The 16,410-nt window shown below is 40.7% G+C and overlaps 1 protein-coding gene across 1 annotated transcript in view; it reads right to left on the reverse strand.

Moving 5' to 3' along the window:
* Positions 1–16,410, reverse strand: part of LOC308458319 (sodium channel protein type 2 subunit alpha-like) — a 47,197-nt gene that overhangs the window by 16,493 nt on the left and 14,294 nt on the right. Inside the window, exons 10-16 of the mRNA XM_080973313.1 lie at positions 14,601–14,733; positions 14,005–14,243; positions 12,953–13,126; positions 11,656–12,012; positions 9,779–10,204; positions 2,818–2,935; positions 257–411 (exon numbers count right to left, since the gene is read on the reverse strand). Coding sequence (XP_080829439.1) covers positions 257–411; positions 2,818–2,935; positions 9,779–10,204; positions 11,656–12,012; positions 12,953–13,126; positions 14,005–14,243; positions 14,601–14,733 — 1,602 coding nt within the window. The remainder of the gene's footprint in view (positions 1–256; positions 412–2,817; positions 2,936–9,778; positions 10,205–11,655; positions 12,013–12,952; positions 13,127–14,004; positions 14,244–14,600; positions 14,734–16,410) is intronic.

Raw genomic sequence — 16,410 nt, forward strand, 5'->3', positions numbered from 1 at the left:
GAAGGTCAGGATTAGGAAATGAAACTAAAATGGTAGCATGGTAAGAGACAAACCCAACTGTGACTTTAAGAGAATCTTAACGAATAGCTACTTGGATTTCAAAGGGAGAAATATATGTTAAAAAAGTCATATAACTAGAAGGGAATAGAAGACCACCCCAAAATAAATTCATTTGTGTACAAATTGGGACAATTCCTCCCATCCCAATTAATTAATATACTCCGTTCTACAACATAATGATCTATATTCCACTTACCAAAGCACCACTGCTGAGAATGATCATGAAGACAATGAAGGTTTCAAACCAGTTGTGTTCCACTATCTTATAGCAGGTTTTGCGAAGGTTCCACCATAATTTGCCCTTTCCAGATTCTATGCTGACCTGACAGCATTTGAATCTCCGTACACAGCCTGGAATCAGAATATTTGGTGGATGAAATGATCAAAGTAAAATAAAATGAAGTAAAATATTTAGGCAAACTCCAGGATATGGATTGGGCCCTGAGTTGCCCTTCTGCAAATGGAAGGAAATCCTCATAGATCTTCATTTCTCCCTACAGCCTCACGTGCCACCTCCCACAGTTTCCCAAAAGGCACCCCAACTCTCTAGAAGAGACTTCTGTTAGCCACAAGGGTGTGACTCCCCACCACCCCACCACCTTTCCATTCATAGTTCTGCTCATAGTTCTCTGGATCCAGCCTCATGAGTTTCTCATGTCCTGAAGCCATTGTTGTAAATGAACAGTACTGAAATATGCAATCGAAGGTATGTTTATGGAAACAAAATGTTTTGTGGTGCTGTAGAAACTAATGTATGAATTTGATGGAGGCTATAAAATCAACCACCAACACAGGTCTTTGAGGTGTTAAGACACAAACTATTAGTTTCTGCTCTTTTGTCTTTACTGTTGCCAGATTCATTTATCTAATTAAACATTATACAACAGTATTTCTAAATTCATTGTGCACAATGATGGTGATTATTAATGTAGCATCATCAATGTGTATGGCATTCTGTATTTTATGTGTATTATGGAATAACAAACATAATAAGTTCAGTTTCTTGCTCTGAGAACCTGATTTCATATATGTACAGAGATACATTATCAGGGAATTACATCTTCCTCCTCCTCTGTTGCATTTCCCCAGAACACCAATTGCAGTCTTTTGTTCCTGAAAAATGTGATTCTCCTATTTCACCCTTGCAAATATGACTGTTGCGGGGAATGTGTTTCCACAAGTATAATGAGTACAGAGCTAAAGTTAAGATGTAATCAGAAAAACATGATTTTCTGCTATATGAATGAACTAACGCTAGAACTACTGCTAGAACTCTTTCATAATGAAGATTTGCTTCCGCTTTTAAGCAAACCTTAGTTTCTAGTGCAACAAAAGCAGGGAGATGTGGTTTGCTTTAACTCTAGGCAGCAGGGGAAAGTCAGCATCAAACTGTGGCTTCAGATTGACTTTTTTCTAACTAGTCTTAATACAAACCACAGTTTCTGAGTTCCAGCATAATGGGAGTCATGTTTTGTTTAAGAGCTTCTGGCCTCCTTGCAGACGGGAGAGATGTGGGAAGGAGGAGTCTGCAAGCCTGAGGCTCTCCATGGTTCATTCTCATAGTGGGAAACCATGGTTTCTGACCTTATTGGATCACTCATAATGTCCAGTGTTATGTGACAGCATGCATTATTCCCCTCACATTATTGTTACTACTACCTCTGAAAGTCAGTCTAAATTTGCATCTATACATATAAAATGGCATATGCAATTTTATTTATTTTTTGCTAATTTGTCACCAGAGGTCTGTACCTAGCAACGCTCCGGCTTAATACCTCTTTTTAAGGAAACCTTTGGTACTGTTTCTACTTTCTCTTTTCTCAGACAAAGAAACAGAGTACCCCCAGGACTCTCTACCATTCTGCTTAATGACAGGACGAAAATGGATCAATGGAAAGGATCTTCCTATGGAGTCTGGAAGCAGGAAACAATTTGCTAACTGCATCCTGAAGAGTAGGAAATCCTCTGGGACAAAGTCAGCAAACTTATTTTAGACTCCAATTTCAAAGGGATGGATTTTTTCCCCCAACTGACAATCTGGAGCAGTGCACAGACTTGACGTCCTTCCTCAAGGAACAGGCCAACATATTGATTCCCAACTCCAAAGGGAGAAACGTCACTGTAACAGATTGATAGTCTGCCATTAATCTGATATGTTTCACCACAAATGCTCATTTAAAGAAATGACTTAAAAGAGAGAAAAAATCCTCCTGGCAATATATGGATTGGATAGCTGTTAGCCAATTTTATGATTTATGGAAAGCCCAGAACAATTGTGCAGGATTGGGGAAGAGGTGAAGTTTCAATCCTGAAGGAAAAATTGTTGCCCTGATGGAACCTTAGCCGTAGCGCTATGCTGAATACAACCCTGATACATATTGCTGGTGCCAGACATTCTGCCATCCCTACATTTGTTTGCTAAACTGACTCATACAACGTAAATTTAAAACAGCTTCATTACTCTAAGTAGCAACTGCGTTTAAAATAGCATTTCCTCAAGGAAAAATCCCAGTGGGAATAGCTATGTTAAGTCTGTTGTAGCAAAAGAAACAGAGAGATCTGTGGCACCAATAAGACCAGCACATTTATTGTGTCATAAGCTTCCATGAGCCACAACCCACTTTGTCATAAGCATAAAGTCATTTGGCTGAACATCTCCCCCCTGCTTCCTCACATACTCACAGGATACAGCAATTCCCAAATACATATTTTTGTCCTGCATGCAATCCCCACTGTTAGGTTTGCTGCCCTTGATACCTTCTGTAAAGCAAGCCTTTGGTTGTGATGGGTCTTCTGCTGCATCTTCCGCTTCCTCCTCTCCCAGGGGAGCAACATCAATTGTGCTGCCTTCAGTGGTGCTGGAAATACTTAATTTCTGTAAGAAAGATCACACAATGCATTTTTTTAAAAAGCAGTATGTATTGGATTCTGAGCTGAGGTTAATGTGACTGGGCATGCACAGGAGTATGTTCACACATCTCAAATCAGAGTTCCAGAAAAGCAAAGCTGTGTTCACAAAAGCCTACTTCAGATTACGGGACCTTTACATGCCAGCCCATCTGTATGTCCACTCTACCTCCCAGCTTTCTGTGTTGAGTGGGAAGCCCTGAAGGGTTTTCATAAGTTTAAATTAATGTTCCGAGAAGCCTCCCTGTGACTGGGAACCCTGATAATACAAGACTTCCAATAGGAGAGGCTTCCAAATGCACACAACCAAATGAACTTAGACATGCCCCCTGTTTCCTTCAGACTTTCCTGATCAGCATGGGAAGTCAGGGATGCAGCCAGTGTTTGGGGGCAGTGCAGGTGGGGACAGAGCACACAGCCATACTCTGCAACCACCGGGTGGAAATTGCAACACCTGATTACGGTTCAAGTGCCTTAGAACATCTAAACATACCCATATGCAGCTGTGCATTGTTACTTACCAAAGGAAATTTCAAATGCTTTTTGGGCAATGATGGTAAGAATATCCCCCCCCCCAAAAAAAAATTATCTGGTGTCAATCTGTATAATTTATCAATAAATGTATAGAGGGTGCATTTTTTTCTGCTGCTCTTAAAATTGTTCTTTTCAAAAAAGAACAATTTTGCCATAGTAGTTCTGACTTAACTGACATTAGTTGATCGGCAGAAAAAAAATACTGCTAAACAGCTTTATCTATCAATATTATTTATAATGCTAAATTCAAGCTTGCACCACAGACAGGAACCACCCCCGCCCAAAAAAAGTTGAAATCAGCAGCATGACCCAAATTGCTCTCAATTTGGACGTGAACGATACCAATGATTGATTCCCCGCCACCTCCACAAAGATTGAGTTTTATCTAGGGGTGGCTCTATGCTAGCATCAAGCACTTCTGCAAAGCATGGCAACCAATTTTTGACTATCTTCCCTATCCATTCCCTCTTTCCCTGAAAAACAGCTCCTGGTGGGTGGGGGACCCTCCAGAACAATATTGGATATGGTGCAGTAAACTGGAGTTCACCAGACAACAGATAATCACAGAATACCATTTCACCCCCAAACTCCTTTTTTTTTTTAAAAAAAGAAAAGGAAATGTCAACAATGAAAGAAACATATTTATTTCATTCCCACGGCCTTTATTTTGCATTCTCTCTTGCAAGTGCATAGATGTGTTGGTTTCTATGCATTTTTAAACTCTTTGTTACTCTGGTACTCAGACCAACTCTTAGAAGTATTCAGAGAATTATCAATTCAGGTGCTAGAGAACTCTCATCTTAGGTTGTGACTGCAATTGGTTTGGCATCCTTCGAACCTGATCATCGAGATCAAATATGCAGTGGAATTTAAGGCAGGGCCAAAATAAACAGCATGACCCACGATAGGTCTGAGTACCAAAATTAACCAAAGCAGTTGTGATTATGGCATTCTCTGGCCTGATACAATGTTATTACCATACAGTATATAACATCAGAAATGGCACCAACAGCTGGATGAATGTGGGGAATGATGAAAGCACAGTTAAAACAATACAGGGCGATTCTAATCACAGTTATTGCATTCTGAATTACATGATTCAGGGATGATGTACACCTTTCCGTGATTTTCAAACTTTTATTCCAATTATTAAAAAACTTATTTAAGATGTTTAAAGGAACTGTTCCTAATCATTTTTAAGAAAAGCAAATATTTTCCTGAAAGTGATAATCTTATTGACAATCTAGATATTTATCCTGAATATGGTGTTAAGTATGGTGCTGCCATGGACCCAATGGGTGTGTATAACCAACCATGTAAATAATTACTCAGAGATGGACCAGTCACAAGCACACTCCAGCCCCCGCCCATACTAATATGTTGCCAATTCTCCTTCCATCAAAGCTAATCACTGGGAAAGTAATTGTCACAAAAATAATTCGTGGTTTTTCATTCTCATGAAGGTATCCTGATCAATGTAGCCTAAGTCCATCAAACTCAAGTGGAGGAAGGTCATCGTTTTGGGAGCTGCTTGGAAAAATGGATGGAACAGAACCTCTGTCGGTCCAATTCACTTTAAAACTTATGTCAAATGAAAGGTGAAAAAATACTTATTGACTGTACCTACAAATGCTAGCTTGGATTTTTCTGTTTTAGTTTCAGTCTGCTGCAGATAGCACAGGGTTGCCATATTTCAAAAAGTGAAAATCCGGACACAAAAGCTATTTTTCAGGAAATTCAGCATTTCAGCGATTTGCGCCCAGACACTGCTTCCGATTGGCATATTCCAGCTATGTCAGGAAAATTCCAGGCATATGGCAACCCTAAGATAGCAGAAAGATTTACGAGCACAAATTATCCCTGTGATAGACTTTCATGTTATTTGCTACTCAGGTATTTTATGAGGACAGTTAGATTGCTATTCGTTCCAGATGAACAAGCAACTGGCAAAGTGCAAGACACTTGTATCCAGTTCCCTGCCTGTAAAGTGAAATTATGAATGATCTACCTCACGAGGCTGTTGTGTAAATATTGTGAAGGTCTTTATACACAAGAAGCATTATAAAAAAGACAAAAGCAGCAATTAATACTCTTCTAATTATTCTAAACTAGAAAATACCAATTCAAATCTAATTAATTACATGAACATTTGCTTTCATCATTTAATATGGAGAGCATTTTTATTGTAAGATGCTGTAGCAGAGACAGGGTGAAGTAATTCTGAACTGGATTATAAAAATCACAAGTGATCAATATATATTACATTTTCCTCTTCTGTTACATAACAGCCTGCCAGCCTGCCTTGTATGCAACCGTGGGGCCTGCCAATCTGGAATGAGCCACTCCTAGGCTGGTCCAATGCAGAATAGTGAAAGCAACATTACTACCGGTGCTAATCAGGAGCTGCAGCTACCCAACATCCTCTGAGCCCATGGAAGGGTGCATCTTAGTCTCCTCTTTCCCTGACAGCAGCAAAATGGAGAGTGGTCAGAATGACCCTGGGAAGGGAGAAAACAGGACAGCCACACCTGGCAAGAGCAGGACACACTCCATATGAGTGGTTAGGAAGGAGCATCCCTTCTGAATTTTACTAAGCTTCTAATTTTGCTACACCTAAAATATTGCTGCCCTAGGCAGCGGCCTAATTTGCCTAGTGGTTAAATCAGTTCATGGTGAGAGGACACACAAAATAGCAAGTGAAAGGTATGTCCCACGGAGGACCTTGTGGTCTTCAAACAAAAACATCTTGGAGGTCCTGGGCCACAGGGAGGTTAGGCTGGCCTCAACCAGAACCAGGGCTTTTTCGGCTGTGGCCCCGATCTTGTGGAACGCTCTGTCACAAGAGACTAGGGACCTGCAGGACTTGACATCTTTCCGCAGGGCCTGCAAGACAGAGCTGTTCCATCAGGCCTTTGGCCAAGGCACAGCCTGACCCACTCCTTTGGTAATCCTCATAGAACTCTAGCCCAATGGTTGCCATTAATTTGATTTTTAATTGATTTTAGAATGAATTGATTTTAGAATGTTGTATTACTTTTACTGTTGTTAGCCGCTCTGAGCCCGGCTTCGGCTGGGGAGGGCGGGATATAAGTAAATTATTATTATTATTATTTTTCAGCATTTATGATGAAGCACACATGGGATTGGCTTGGGAAGCCAGCTGGTTCTGTTTTGACATGAATTTATTAAATCTTCAGAACTTAGAAATGGAACTCAGCAAGACTGCAGATTCTGATGCGCTAGCTAAACTCAAGTAGGTACTCTACCAGCTTTACTTTCGGGGATTGCACCCTGTGCCTTAAAATAAGGTTTGCGAGAGAGCGGTTGTCACAACAATGAAATGTTTAGATTTTAAACGTATGGGGTGACATCCAACCGTGTCACCTCACCTATGCAATGGATTTCTGCTTGCACAACAGCGCTTCCTCTCTTCCCCCCCAACTGCCCAGCATTCCAAAAATCTGCTCTGTAGGGTTCCAGGATTCCCCATAGCTGATTATGGAATCACATGGGTGGGTGGGGGGAGAACAGGAAAAGGGGCAAGTCCTGTGGCATCTGTTGGCACAAAGAGTCATCCTTTAAAAATAAATTACTTTAAAATATATTTATACCACTTTTCATTTAAAAATCTCAAAGCACAATGTAAAACTTGAATGACAATAATTGTAAAGAAAAGCAACCAGTAAAACCAAACCAAAGGTTAAGAAAGGAAAGTATTCATTGCCAGCAAAATCTTGAGCGAATGAATAAGTTTACATCAGGTAGTGAAACAGGATTGGAAGCAGAGGTACTGCCTCCTGCTCATTAAACTCTGCATGGCATGGAAAAACCCCTCATGGGTCTTCCAGGGCCTTTGGCAAAGACTGTCAACAGCCACATCCTTATGGGAAAGCCGCACTCACAATCACTTCCTTGGCCATCACCATATTCAGCTGCAGCCACTGAGGTAGCAGTTAATTTGCCAAGCCTCAGGCCTCCTCCTCATGGCTAAGAGGAAAGGTAGTGAAGGATCCTTCATCCCTGAAAGTTCCCTACCTGATTGGAATGTAGCCAGAGGACCCAACTGCCCAAACACCTAACAGGAAACACGATAAAGTGCAAATTACTGTTAGTGGTGGTGTCAATGTAAGTCTACCATAGGGTATGGCCACTACATCCACTTCCAAGGCAAGATTTTTCTGCTGTCAGTTACAGAATGGCCCATCCCTGTATTTCCTAGTCTTCCACAGAAGACAAGAGGACAAAAAAGTCCACCAGTACCCAGTTGCATCTATCAAAATTTAAATTAAACACTACCATGAGCACTTAGGGAACAAAAGCAACAACACCCTCATTTGATTCCTATTCATCCCTAAAAATGTCATTATGAAACAGAAAAGAGTTGTCATGCTTTTATACTCATGAAAAGCGAAGGAAATCCTGTTTCAAACTTACGTGTCATTAAGCCTCCTTGAGCATACTAGGACGTATGCAAATATGCATAAATATGCACTGTAAATTAATGAAGTATGCCTTAAGGAATGCATATATCAGTTTATTATATTAAAGAGCTTACTAATGAAAATGCAATGTTAATATTCATCACATTCCGACTGGTTATGTAATTTCTCAAAATTACAATGAGCTCTTACTAAACTTGAGCACGCTTGGAACATTAGAATTCAAGACCTAACTATACTGCTGGACCAAACCTTCCACCCGGCCCAAGACCACATGAAAATGGGTTGACTACTTAATTATTCTTTCTGTTGGGCTAGCAATGGTAGTGTGCTGTGCTAGATGCTATATGACTCTTAAATTGTATTTTTTTTCTTATATTTTACTGCATTGCAATTTGAATTCCATAGAATTCTACAAGAATTCAAACTGCAAGTGTTCTTCATGGACACACCACAGACCACCTGAATGAGGTTTCCGGAGCTCTGGTGGCCTGCAGATCACAGCTTGAGAACCAGTGCCACAGACCATGCAGTTCACATATCAAAATGCTATGTAGAAATCATCAGACACAGTGAATGTTGGAGTGTGCTGATCATGCTGGGATGAGCGTCGCATGACTCCAATTGCAGATCAGCCTGTGCATATTTCTGTTGGTATCACAATGGATGAAGAGGGGAATATACAGATTAGCATGCATGCCAGACAATCTTTGTTCAACAGTGATCATGTATATATGAATTGCTGAGGTAACCTGTTCAAAATGGCTGACACACGTTGCTGTGCCTGGTTAAAAACCACCAGAGCTGCACTCTTGGTTGATCCAGTTTGAGTTTAGTCCTGTGAGAAGTAAGAATGGTGGGAAATAACATTGAAGGCGCAAATACTTCTGGGTTTGTAGTTCTGGAAATACCACAAACATGGCTGCGAAAGTATTTTCTAATACGTTATTCACACAAACACATTTGAAAAAGCAGGGTAAATACAGCAATTGAGCAAAGACATATAGAGATATACACACTGAGCACACCATGGTCATTTGTTAAAGTAAGAAATAACAATTCTGATTTATATGTTTAAAAATTGTTCTGCGTAAACACAATCATGTTTTCACAGAAAGACAAATATGAGCAATGGCTTTGTTTTTTAAAAAATGTAACAGAAGGAAAAGAGAGAGAAACATCGTCATCTGGCATTAATGGGAAAAAAAATCCCATCGATACTAACTTGAACATATGAATTGATACAGGCAGGCAGTATGTCCAAATGAAGTATCCAAACGAGAATGATTACTGTAAGCTACATATTCAAAAGTAGAATACTTTAATGATTACCATGGGCCTGGATAAGTTGAATGGTTTCGTCAGCTGTGCCATTTACCAGGGCAGTGTATAATTGCAGTATAAATAAGATCTGAGTATTCATTACTTCAGAACATTAACGGTAACAGATTCAGAGCTACTTCATGGCAACTAGGATGCTGATACCACACACCCAGTTTTGGCATGTGTTGTGCTCTGCCCTGCACACATCCAGAGTCCTCTAAAATGTCACTCTGGTGAAGAAATGCTCTTTCACAGAAGCTGGTCCATAGCCTGCACTCAGCAATGTGAAGAGGCATTGCCAGTGTCACTTCATTAAGTAATGAAACAACACCAGACTATTCCATGTTTATAGAATGGGGAGGTAGGTACACTGCTGCTTTCAATACTCACAGGCTTTTCAGGAAAAAATGAAGATTATATTTTAAAATATGAGCACATATACATTTTATGGCACAGCTGATAATGTATAAACAGAAGGGCAAAGTGTAAGTATGGAAAATGATCCCTTGCCTTACCTCTTTACTTTCCTCGAGCTCAGATATGCTGCTAACTTCCTCCGTATTCAGGTGTTCAAAATCAGACTCTCCCGCAGCTATCGGTACTGTCACCGTGAGGTTTGGGTTGTTGATGAATGACATGTGATCCACGTAGATGGTAGTTGTGGTTCTGTCATTGTAATAGTCAGCTACAGTGTGGTTGGGGACACACCCACTTTTCTTGCCATTTTGCCCTTCAGCTGAGCCAATTCCAGTGGAGGCCTTACATTTTTGCAAAAGGGTCATTTGCACAAACTCATATATTTTTCTTTTGACATAATCTATTCCTCTCTGGATCCTTGCTATGGCAATTTGTAAGTTGTTTGCATCTGTATCCTGATCTGGAGCAGCGAGGCTGTCTGAACTGAAAGAGCTCAATAATAAGGCCAGAAAAAGGTTCAGGACCTGTGGGGGGGAAATAATTCAATTAGGCTCTTTCCCCCATTTAAGTTAATTCCTAAAACCTAAAAGTCAGATTTGTTCCCATGTATTCTCAAACTGAATTCATGAATTCGTATTTCAATTTCTGAATAACTTTTTTTAAAAAACATTCTTTGATTAAGTGCTTACTTCCAGGGTTTGGGGATATGAAATCAGTGGTCATCTATCCTTTCTTAGTTGCTGTCTTATTTTTGACAATGCTTTTGTTTGTTAGCAGAACCAAACAATCCAGTGTGTGTTGTGTCTGCAAGTTTACCAAATGTTAGCAATTTGTGTATCAGAGAAACTAAAGAGAAGGACCTATTTATCTTGTCATCATAATTTTTTTTAACCACTTCCACCAGTGGAACATACTTATTCCTTAAACAGAGTGGGATATTTGCGAAAATACACCCCAATATATTGAAGTTCTCCATACAAAGATGACAGAAAAAGCACAAGTAAATTTGGAATGTTAGGACATAACTAGGATACAGTAGCAGTGCCTTTTGGGCCAGATGATTACTGTATTATTATTTATTCAATTTATTCAAATATATTCTATTTCTGTACACTGCTGAAGTGCTCTCTGAATGAAGTGCACATTCTGACATAAAAATAAAAATCAATAATGTAACAATATGCTTTGAATGAAGAATTATATAACAATAAACCAACTGATTTGTTTCAGTATATTTCAGTGGTCTTTAGTACCAGGTTATGCTTTACTCCTTGACTCGCTGGGTTGCTAATTTGCAAATTCAAACATGGATTAAATGAAACAAATTAACATTGCTGTATTGGCCGGGAAAGCACCCAAACTAACAACAGGCTATGTGCCTTCTGCTGCACTCAAGGAACTCTCTTATCTGCAATGTATCTTTAATGCTGAACATTTGTTTGCTGTCTTGTCTGTAATGCAAGGAGGGCATTACGTGTGGATTCCTCTGCCCACACTGCTGGCCACCAGCCATGAGTGCAGGCAAAAGAGCCAAGCACAACAAAATTGCTTCCAGGCATTGAAAATTATACACCATCCCGAGAACCTGGTGACTGGGTGACCAACAAACATAGCAAACAAACAAATAATAACGTAATCCCTTTTGCTGGAATGGGCCATAAGACATCAAACTGCAGCCCAGGTGATGCCTACAATGAAAAGGAAATCTGGTATTTTGGTGGGCAAATAATTAGTGCCTGTCAAAACCTTTGGTGCCTGTCAATGCGGCCAGCTGAGCAGGCTCATCCTTGAAATCCCCTACAGCTATACGATTCTATAGAAATAACACCGTGGGTGCTATTTACAGAAGAAAGGGGGGTCAACAGATTTTCTAAACAAGTATTCATACTGGTTTGCCTAAATGGATCATAATAGCAGGTAATCAGACAATCAACAGAAAATACGGTAACTGAAAGGACAGTTGTTGATTACATACCACAAGGTTTCCAATCACCATGACCAGCATGAACACAATGAGGCACAAGGCTTGGCCTGCAACTTCCATACAGTCCCACATGGTTTCTATCCATTCTCCGCAAAGGACTCGGAACACGATCAAGAAAGAGTGGAAAAAGTCGTTCATATGCCAGCGTGGAAGTGAGCAGTCCTCTGAAATCTTGCACTTACAATTATCATAGCTTTTGCCAAACAGCTGCATGCCAACCACAGCAAAAATGAATACAATAATAGCCAGGACCAAGGTCAGATTTCCCAGAGCACCCACAGAGTTGCCAATAATCTTGATCAGCATGTTCAGAGTTGGCCAAGATTTCGCCAGCTTGAAGACTCGAAGCTGAAAATGACAATGAGGCATTTATTTATATGAGAAAGAGATACAGACGGTGGTTGCAATTCAGAGACTCACATCCCATCACCAGCTATATATTGGACAAAGAGCCATGAACTCAAGTGTTTCCATAGCTCTATTTGGGAAAGCTCCAGCAACAACCATATGACACACTTACTTAGCTTACGGCCTATAGCAGTGCTAAGGAACATGTGGCCCACAAGATGTTGCTGGACTACAATTCCCATAACCCCTCACCACTGGCCATGCTTCCTGGGGCTGATGGGAGCTGGAGGCTGGAGGGCCACATGGGTTCCCCATCCCTGGCCTGTAACTAGAGTTGTCACAGTGTAAGGCAGGCTTTCCCAAGCAGGAATTGCCTGCTGAGGTACAAGTTAATGTCTCACTCCTCCTAGATAGTGTGGCTTCTCTGTTGATGTAGCTGTGGATATAAAGTAAGGATAGCATGGACACTCTTCTCCCTTCTTTAGCAGCAGACCCACATTATTGAGCATAAGAATTCCCAGTGTCCATGCAAGAAGACATCTTGGATGGATAAGCAAAGGTGTGCTGTTAATCAGCAGCATAAATCAAAAGGAAATATGAGATTATGGTGCTCCAAGAAAAGCTTGCACCCTTTCTCTGCTGGTTATGAGGCTTTGGAGAGACGAGTGAAGCTGGCAGTTTTAGGTTATGAGGCTTTGGAGAGATGAGTGAAGCTGGCAGTTTTACCCATTCAACACGCTTGCTACTAGCTTCAGCTTGGTTAAAATTAATGATGTGGTTGGGATAAAGGGTGGAAACCTTTCCAAAGTAGGCCCAGCACTCACTGCTTTCCTGTAGATTCTGTGCCCTTCCTCAGATCCAGTCAGAGGGAGGGTTTTTAACTATTTCCCCTCCTCAAGTCTATGATCAAATGAGTAATGAGACTTTGCTTCTTATTTACCAGTCTGAATGACCGTAGAACAGATAATCCATCCACATCTGAAAAACCCAGCTCTATCAAACTCAGGCTGACAATGATGCTATCAAAAATGTTCCAGCCTTCTTGGAAATAGTAATAAGGATCCATGGCTATTATCTTGAGGACCATTTCTGCAGTGAAGATTCCAGTGAAGACCTAAGTGCAGAATGAAAAAAGTTAACTTCTGCATTTTATTACCCCGTCTTCCCCATCCCATTTAATTGCCTGTTTTGTATTAAAAAGAAGCAATGCATGGATGTAATCTAATAGTGAAAGTGTTGGGATTGCATCATTGCCCTGTTCAAAGCGGCAGTGTGGTGATTCTGAACTTAGAAGAACCAACTTGCAGCATCCAGAAGACAGGGCTGGAAGTGCTCCTTAGAGGAGCCATTCTTGTTTAACTTCAGAACTTCTGACTGTGTGGAGGAGCCTATTCATACTGACTTCCCTTTAGGCTTTTGCCAAACACACAGAGATTGATGGGAGTGGAGCCAGTCCATGTGGAAGATACATTCGTATGAAAGCGGAAGACAGAGAAACAGAGTAGCTATCTGAGGAAGAGTTTACTGCAAGGAAGTTTCCTGGCTAAATGTTTGGTGAGGAAGCTGGGAATTTTCAAAGGGGCTTTAAATCTGGTAGGAATTTGGAGCAGCAGCAAGCAAACCCCAGGTAGATGCTTGGCTGCACAGAGCAAGGTATTCTTGCAGGACAGAAGCCGATGGAAGCAGAACTTTGGGAAGAAGGAGGAAGCAGGACCTTGGGGACATCAGTTCAATCCTAGTTTAAAGGACTTCAGATAGCAGGGCTGGGGGAAACCCCTTTACCTGCTATCACAGAGAGCTAGTGGTGGTTACATAAGACTGCGCTAGATGATGTCCTGATTCAGTAGAAGGCAGATTCATATATTCAACAGGTTTAGGAACACCCAGTGGAGATACAACCATTTTTGAAAGCATTTTCAGTTGTCCAGAATTAGTTTTAATTAGAAAATGATAAGATGGGTTGAAAAGCAAAAAACAACAACCCTCACTTACCAGGTTTCCAGTTGATAGAACATTCTTGAAGGCATCATCTATGGGATGATGTTCCATGGCCATAAACAATGTATTTAGGACAATGCAGATGGTGATGCCAAGATCAACAAACGGATCCATCACAATGAAATGAACAGTTTTCTTTATTTTTAACCAAGTATCGCAGCAATTCCAAATCAAGTAACTGTGGGCAAATTTATACCAACATGGTGGACATTTCTGCCTGGATTCTTCAAGTTCTGAAGAGAGGCATATTGAAAACATGAGGACCAAATATTCACTCAATGCTGTTTGCTAATTATGAAAACGCAACTTGACTAAATTATTCAATATTTGCAAAATTAATTACGTAAGTTCTGTTGGCAACATTACCTCTATGGTGATGCATTGATCATTTGATCCTGCAATTGAACATGCATGTTCACTAAAGCTTTGCTTTATTTTTTAGTTGTCTCTACCTAATAATTATAATTAGTGCCTTTCCAGATTTTACTTATTTAATAACGTCTCTCAGAACTTCTCATATTCTTAAAAGATTCCATTCATTTATGAACCAAACTCTCACAGTGCTTTTACACACACCCACCCACACCTACCTTCCATGGTATTTGTGATTATGCTTGCTATACTCATTGCTCTTTGCCTTATAGCAGGATCTTCCAGTAAATCCATTGGTATCTGAAAAGAACTTGACCTCCTCTTTCTGCTATCTACTTCAGAAGCAGTGCTCTGCAGTGGAGTAAAGCAGCTAGATTATCAACATAAACTATACAGGGAAGCATACATTGTAAAGGTAACCCCACAAAATATCAAAGCATTCATGCCACATGCAGTTTTGCCTTTATTATGCCAGACTTTTTACAATATCTAGCCCTTCCAAAAAAAAGATGCTTCATATATCTGGTTTTAAAGAAATAATTTAAATAGCAGAATGTATTTTGTACACGCCACAAAGAGCCAGCTGAACTCTTACAGCTTTTCAGTCGCTCAGTTCAGGCATCTGGCTTAGTGTAATGGATGTGTGTGAGCAGAATCGGACCCACATCTCAGGAACTCTCTCATTTGTTATCATGCAAAGGAGCATATGCATTAGCCTGGTATTTTTTAGATGTGAACTGTCTGATGTCCCTCTGCTCCTCCAAAGTGGTGTCAGGATTGTGAGTATTGCACACATTCCTGACTCACGTACAACTTCTTGAGTATGGTGTTCTCTCTGCCTGTGAGCAGAACCGTACTGCTGGGCCAAACATCTGACCTGGCTGTTTGATTATTATCAAAAAGCCCTTCAACAAATGGAGCTGTGCCTTTGCTCTTGCGACTACAACTTCCATCAGCTCCATCCCACATGGCCAATGTTAAAGGATGATGGGAGTTGTACTCTCAACAATATCTAGGAGGCCACAGATTCTCCATCCCTGGAGAAGGTAGAAGAAACTGTACGTTATTCAAAACATGAAGAACTTGAACCAGAGCTCAGAACTCCCCAGGTTTTTATGCTTAGATATCCAAATAGCTTTCACATGGGGGTCAATAAAGAAAAAAGGAGGAAAAAAGGTCACATGAGAACAACAATTATTTCACTCATCAGCATCCAATTTGTGAACAAGTGTTCCTTCAGGTCTTCAATCCGTTCAGGATTGCTTCTCCTTATTAAAACATCTAGCAAAGTTAAATGCCTGATTTCTCTCATTTAGAGCTTGTCGCATTTGTCTAAATAAATTAGCAATAAAAGTCTGACTTAATTGAGCTTTACCACGCCAATCAGAACCAGGGACGAATTAGTGGGATAAAATGTTGTACGTATCTTCAAACACAATGCATAGGTAAGTGAGGAGTCCTCCATCAGTGTCTATGGACTACAAAGAATGGTTCTGAAACAACTAAATGAAGCACTTTTTTTAAACGAAAAAGAGCAATTGCTCCCATTTTTACAGATGGGGATCTGGAGCTCAGACAAAAAGGCTTTCTGGTGAGCAGAAGCAGCTGGTGAGGCAGCAAAGGTGAGGCACTGCTGGTCTCCTGGCTTCCAAGTACAATGTGTTGCTGGCACTCACTGGAGAGAAAAGGGGAGGGGAGCTTAGTGCTGTGTAATGGCATAATGGTGAGAGCCACTGGCTCCAGAGCTTGGCACTCCCCACACCTAACCCCATATGCGCATGCTGTGTCAGGATAGCAGCAGTGCCCCACCTCCCCCACACCAGCTGCTACTACCAGCAAGTCCATTGCGGAGCAAAGTTTTTAAACTGGGGCCTTATCAGGTTTTAAGTCTAGATGATATTTGTTGCTTCAAAATCCACGCAGACATGCCTAATAATTTTCTACTGCTTGGAAAATGCCATTTCCCCTCAACGTTAGGCTTCAAAATGAACACAAAGTGATTGCAGCAATGCCAGGGGCTGATGATCA

The sequence above is a fragment of the Podarcis pityusensis genome (genome assembly GCF_964106645.2).
Source record: "Podarcis pityusensis genome assembly, chromosome: 1".
NCBI lineage: Eukaryota > Metazoa > Chordata > Lepidosauria > Squamata > Lacertidae > Podarcis > Podarcis pityusensis.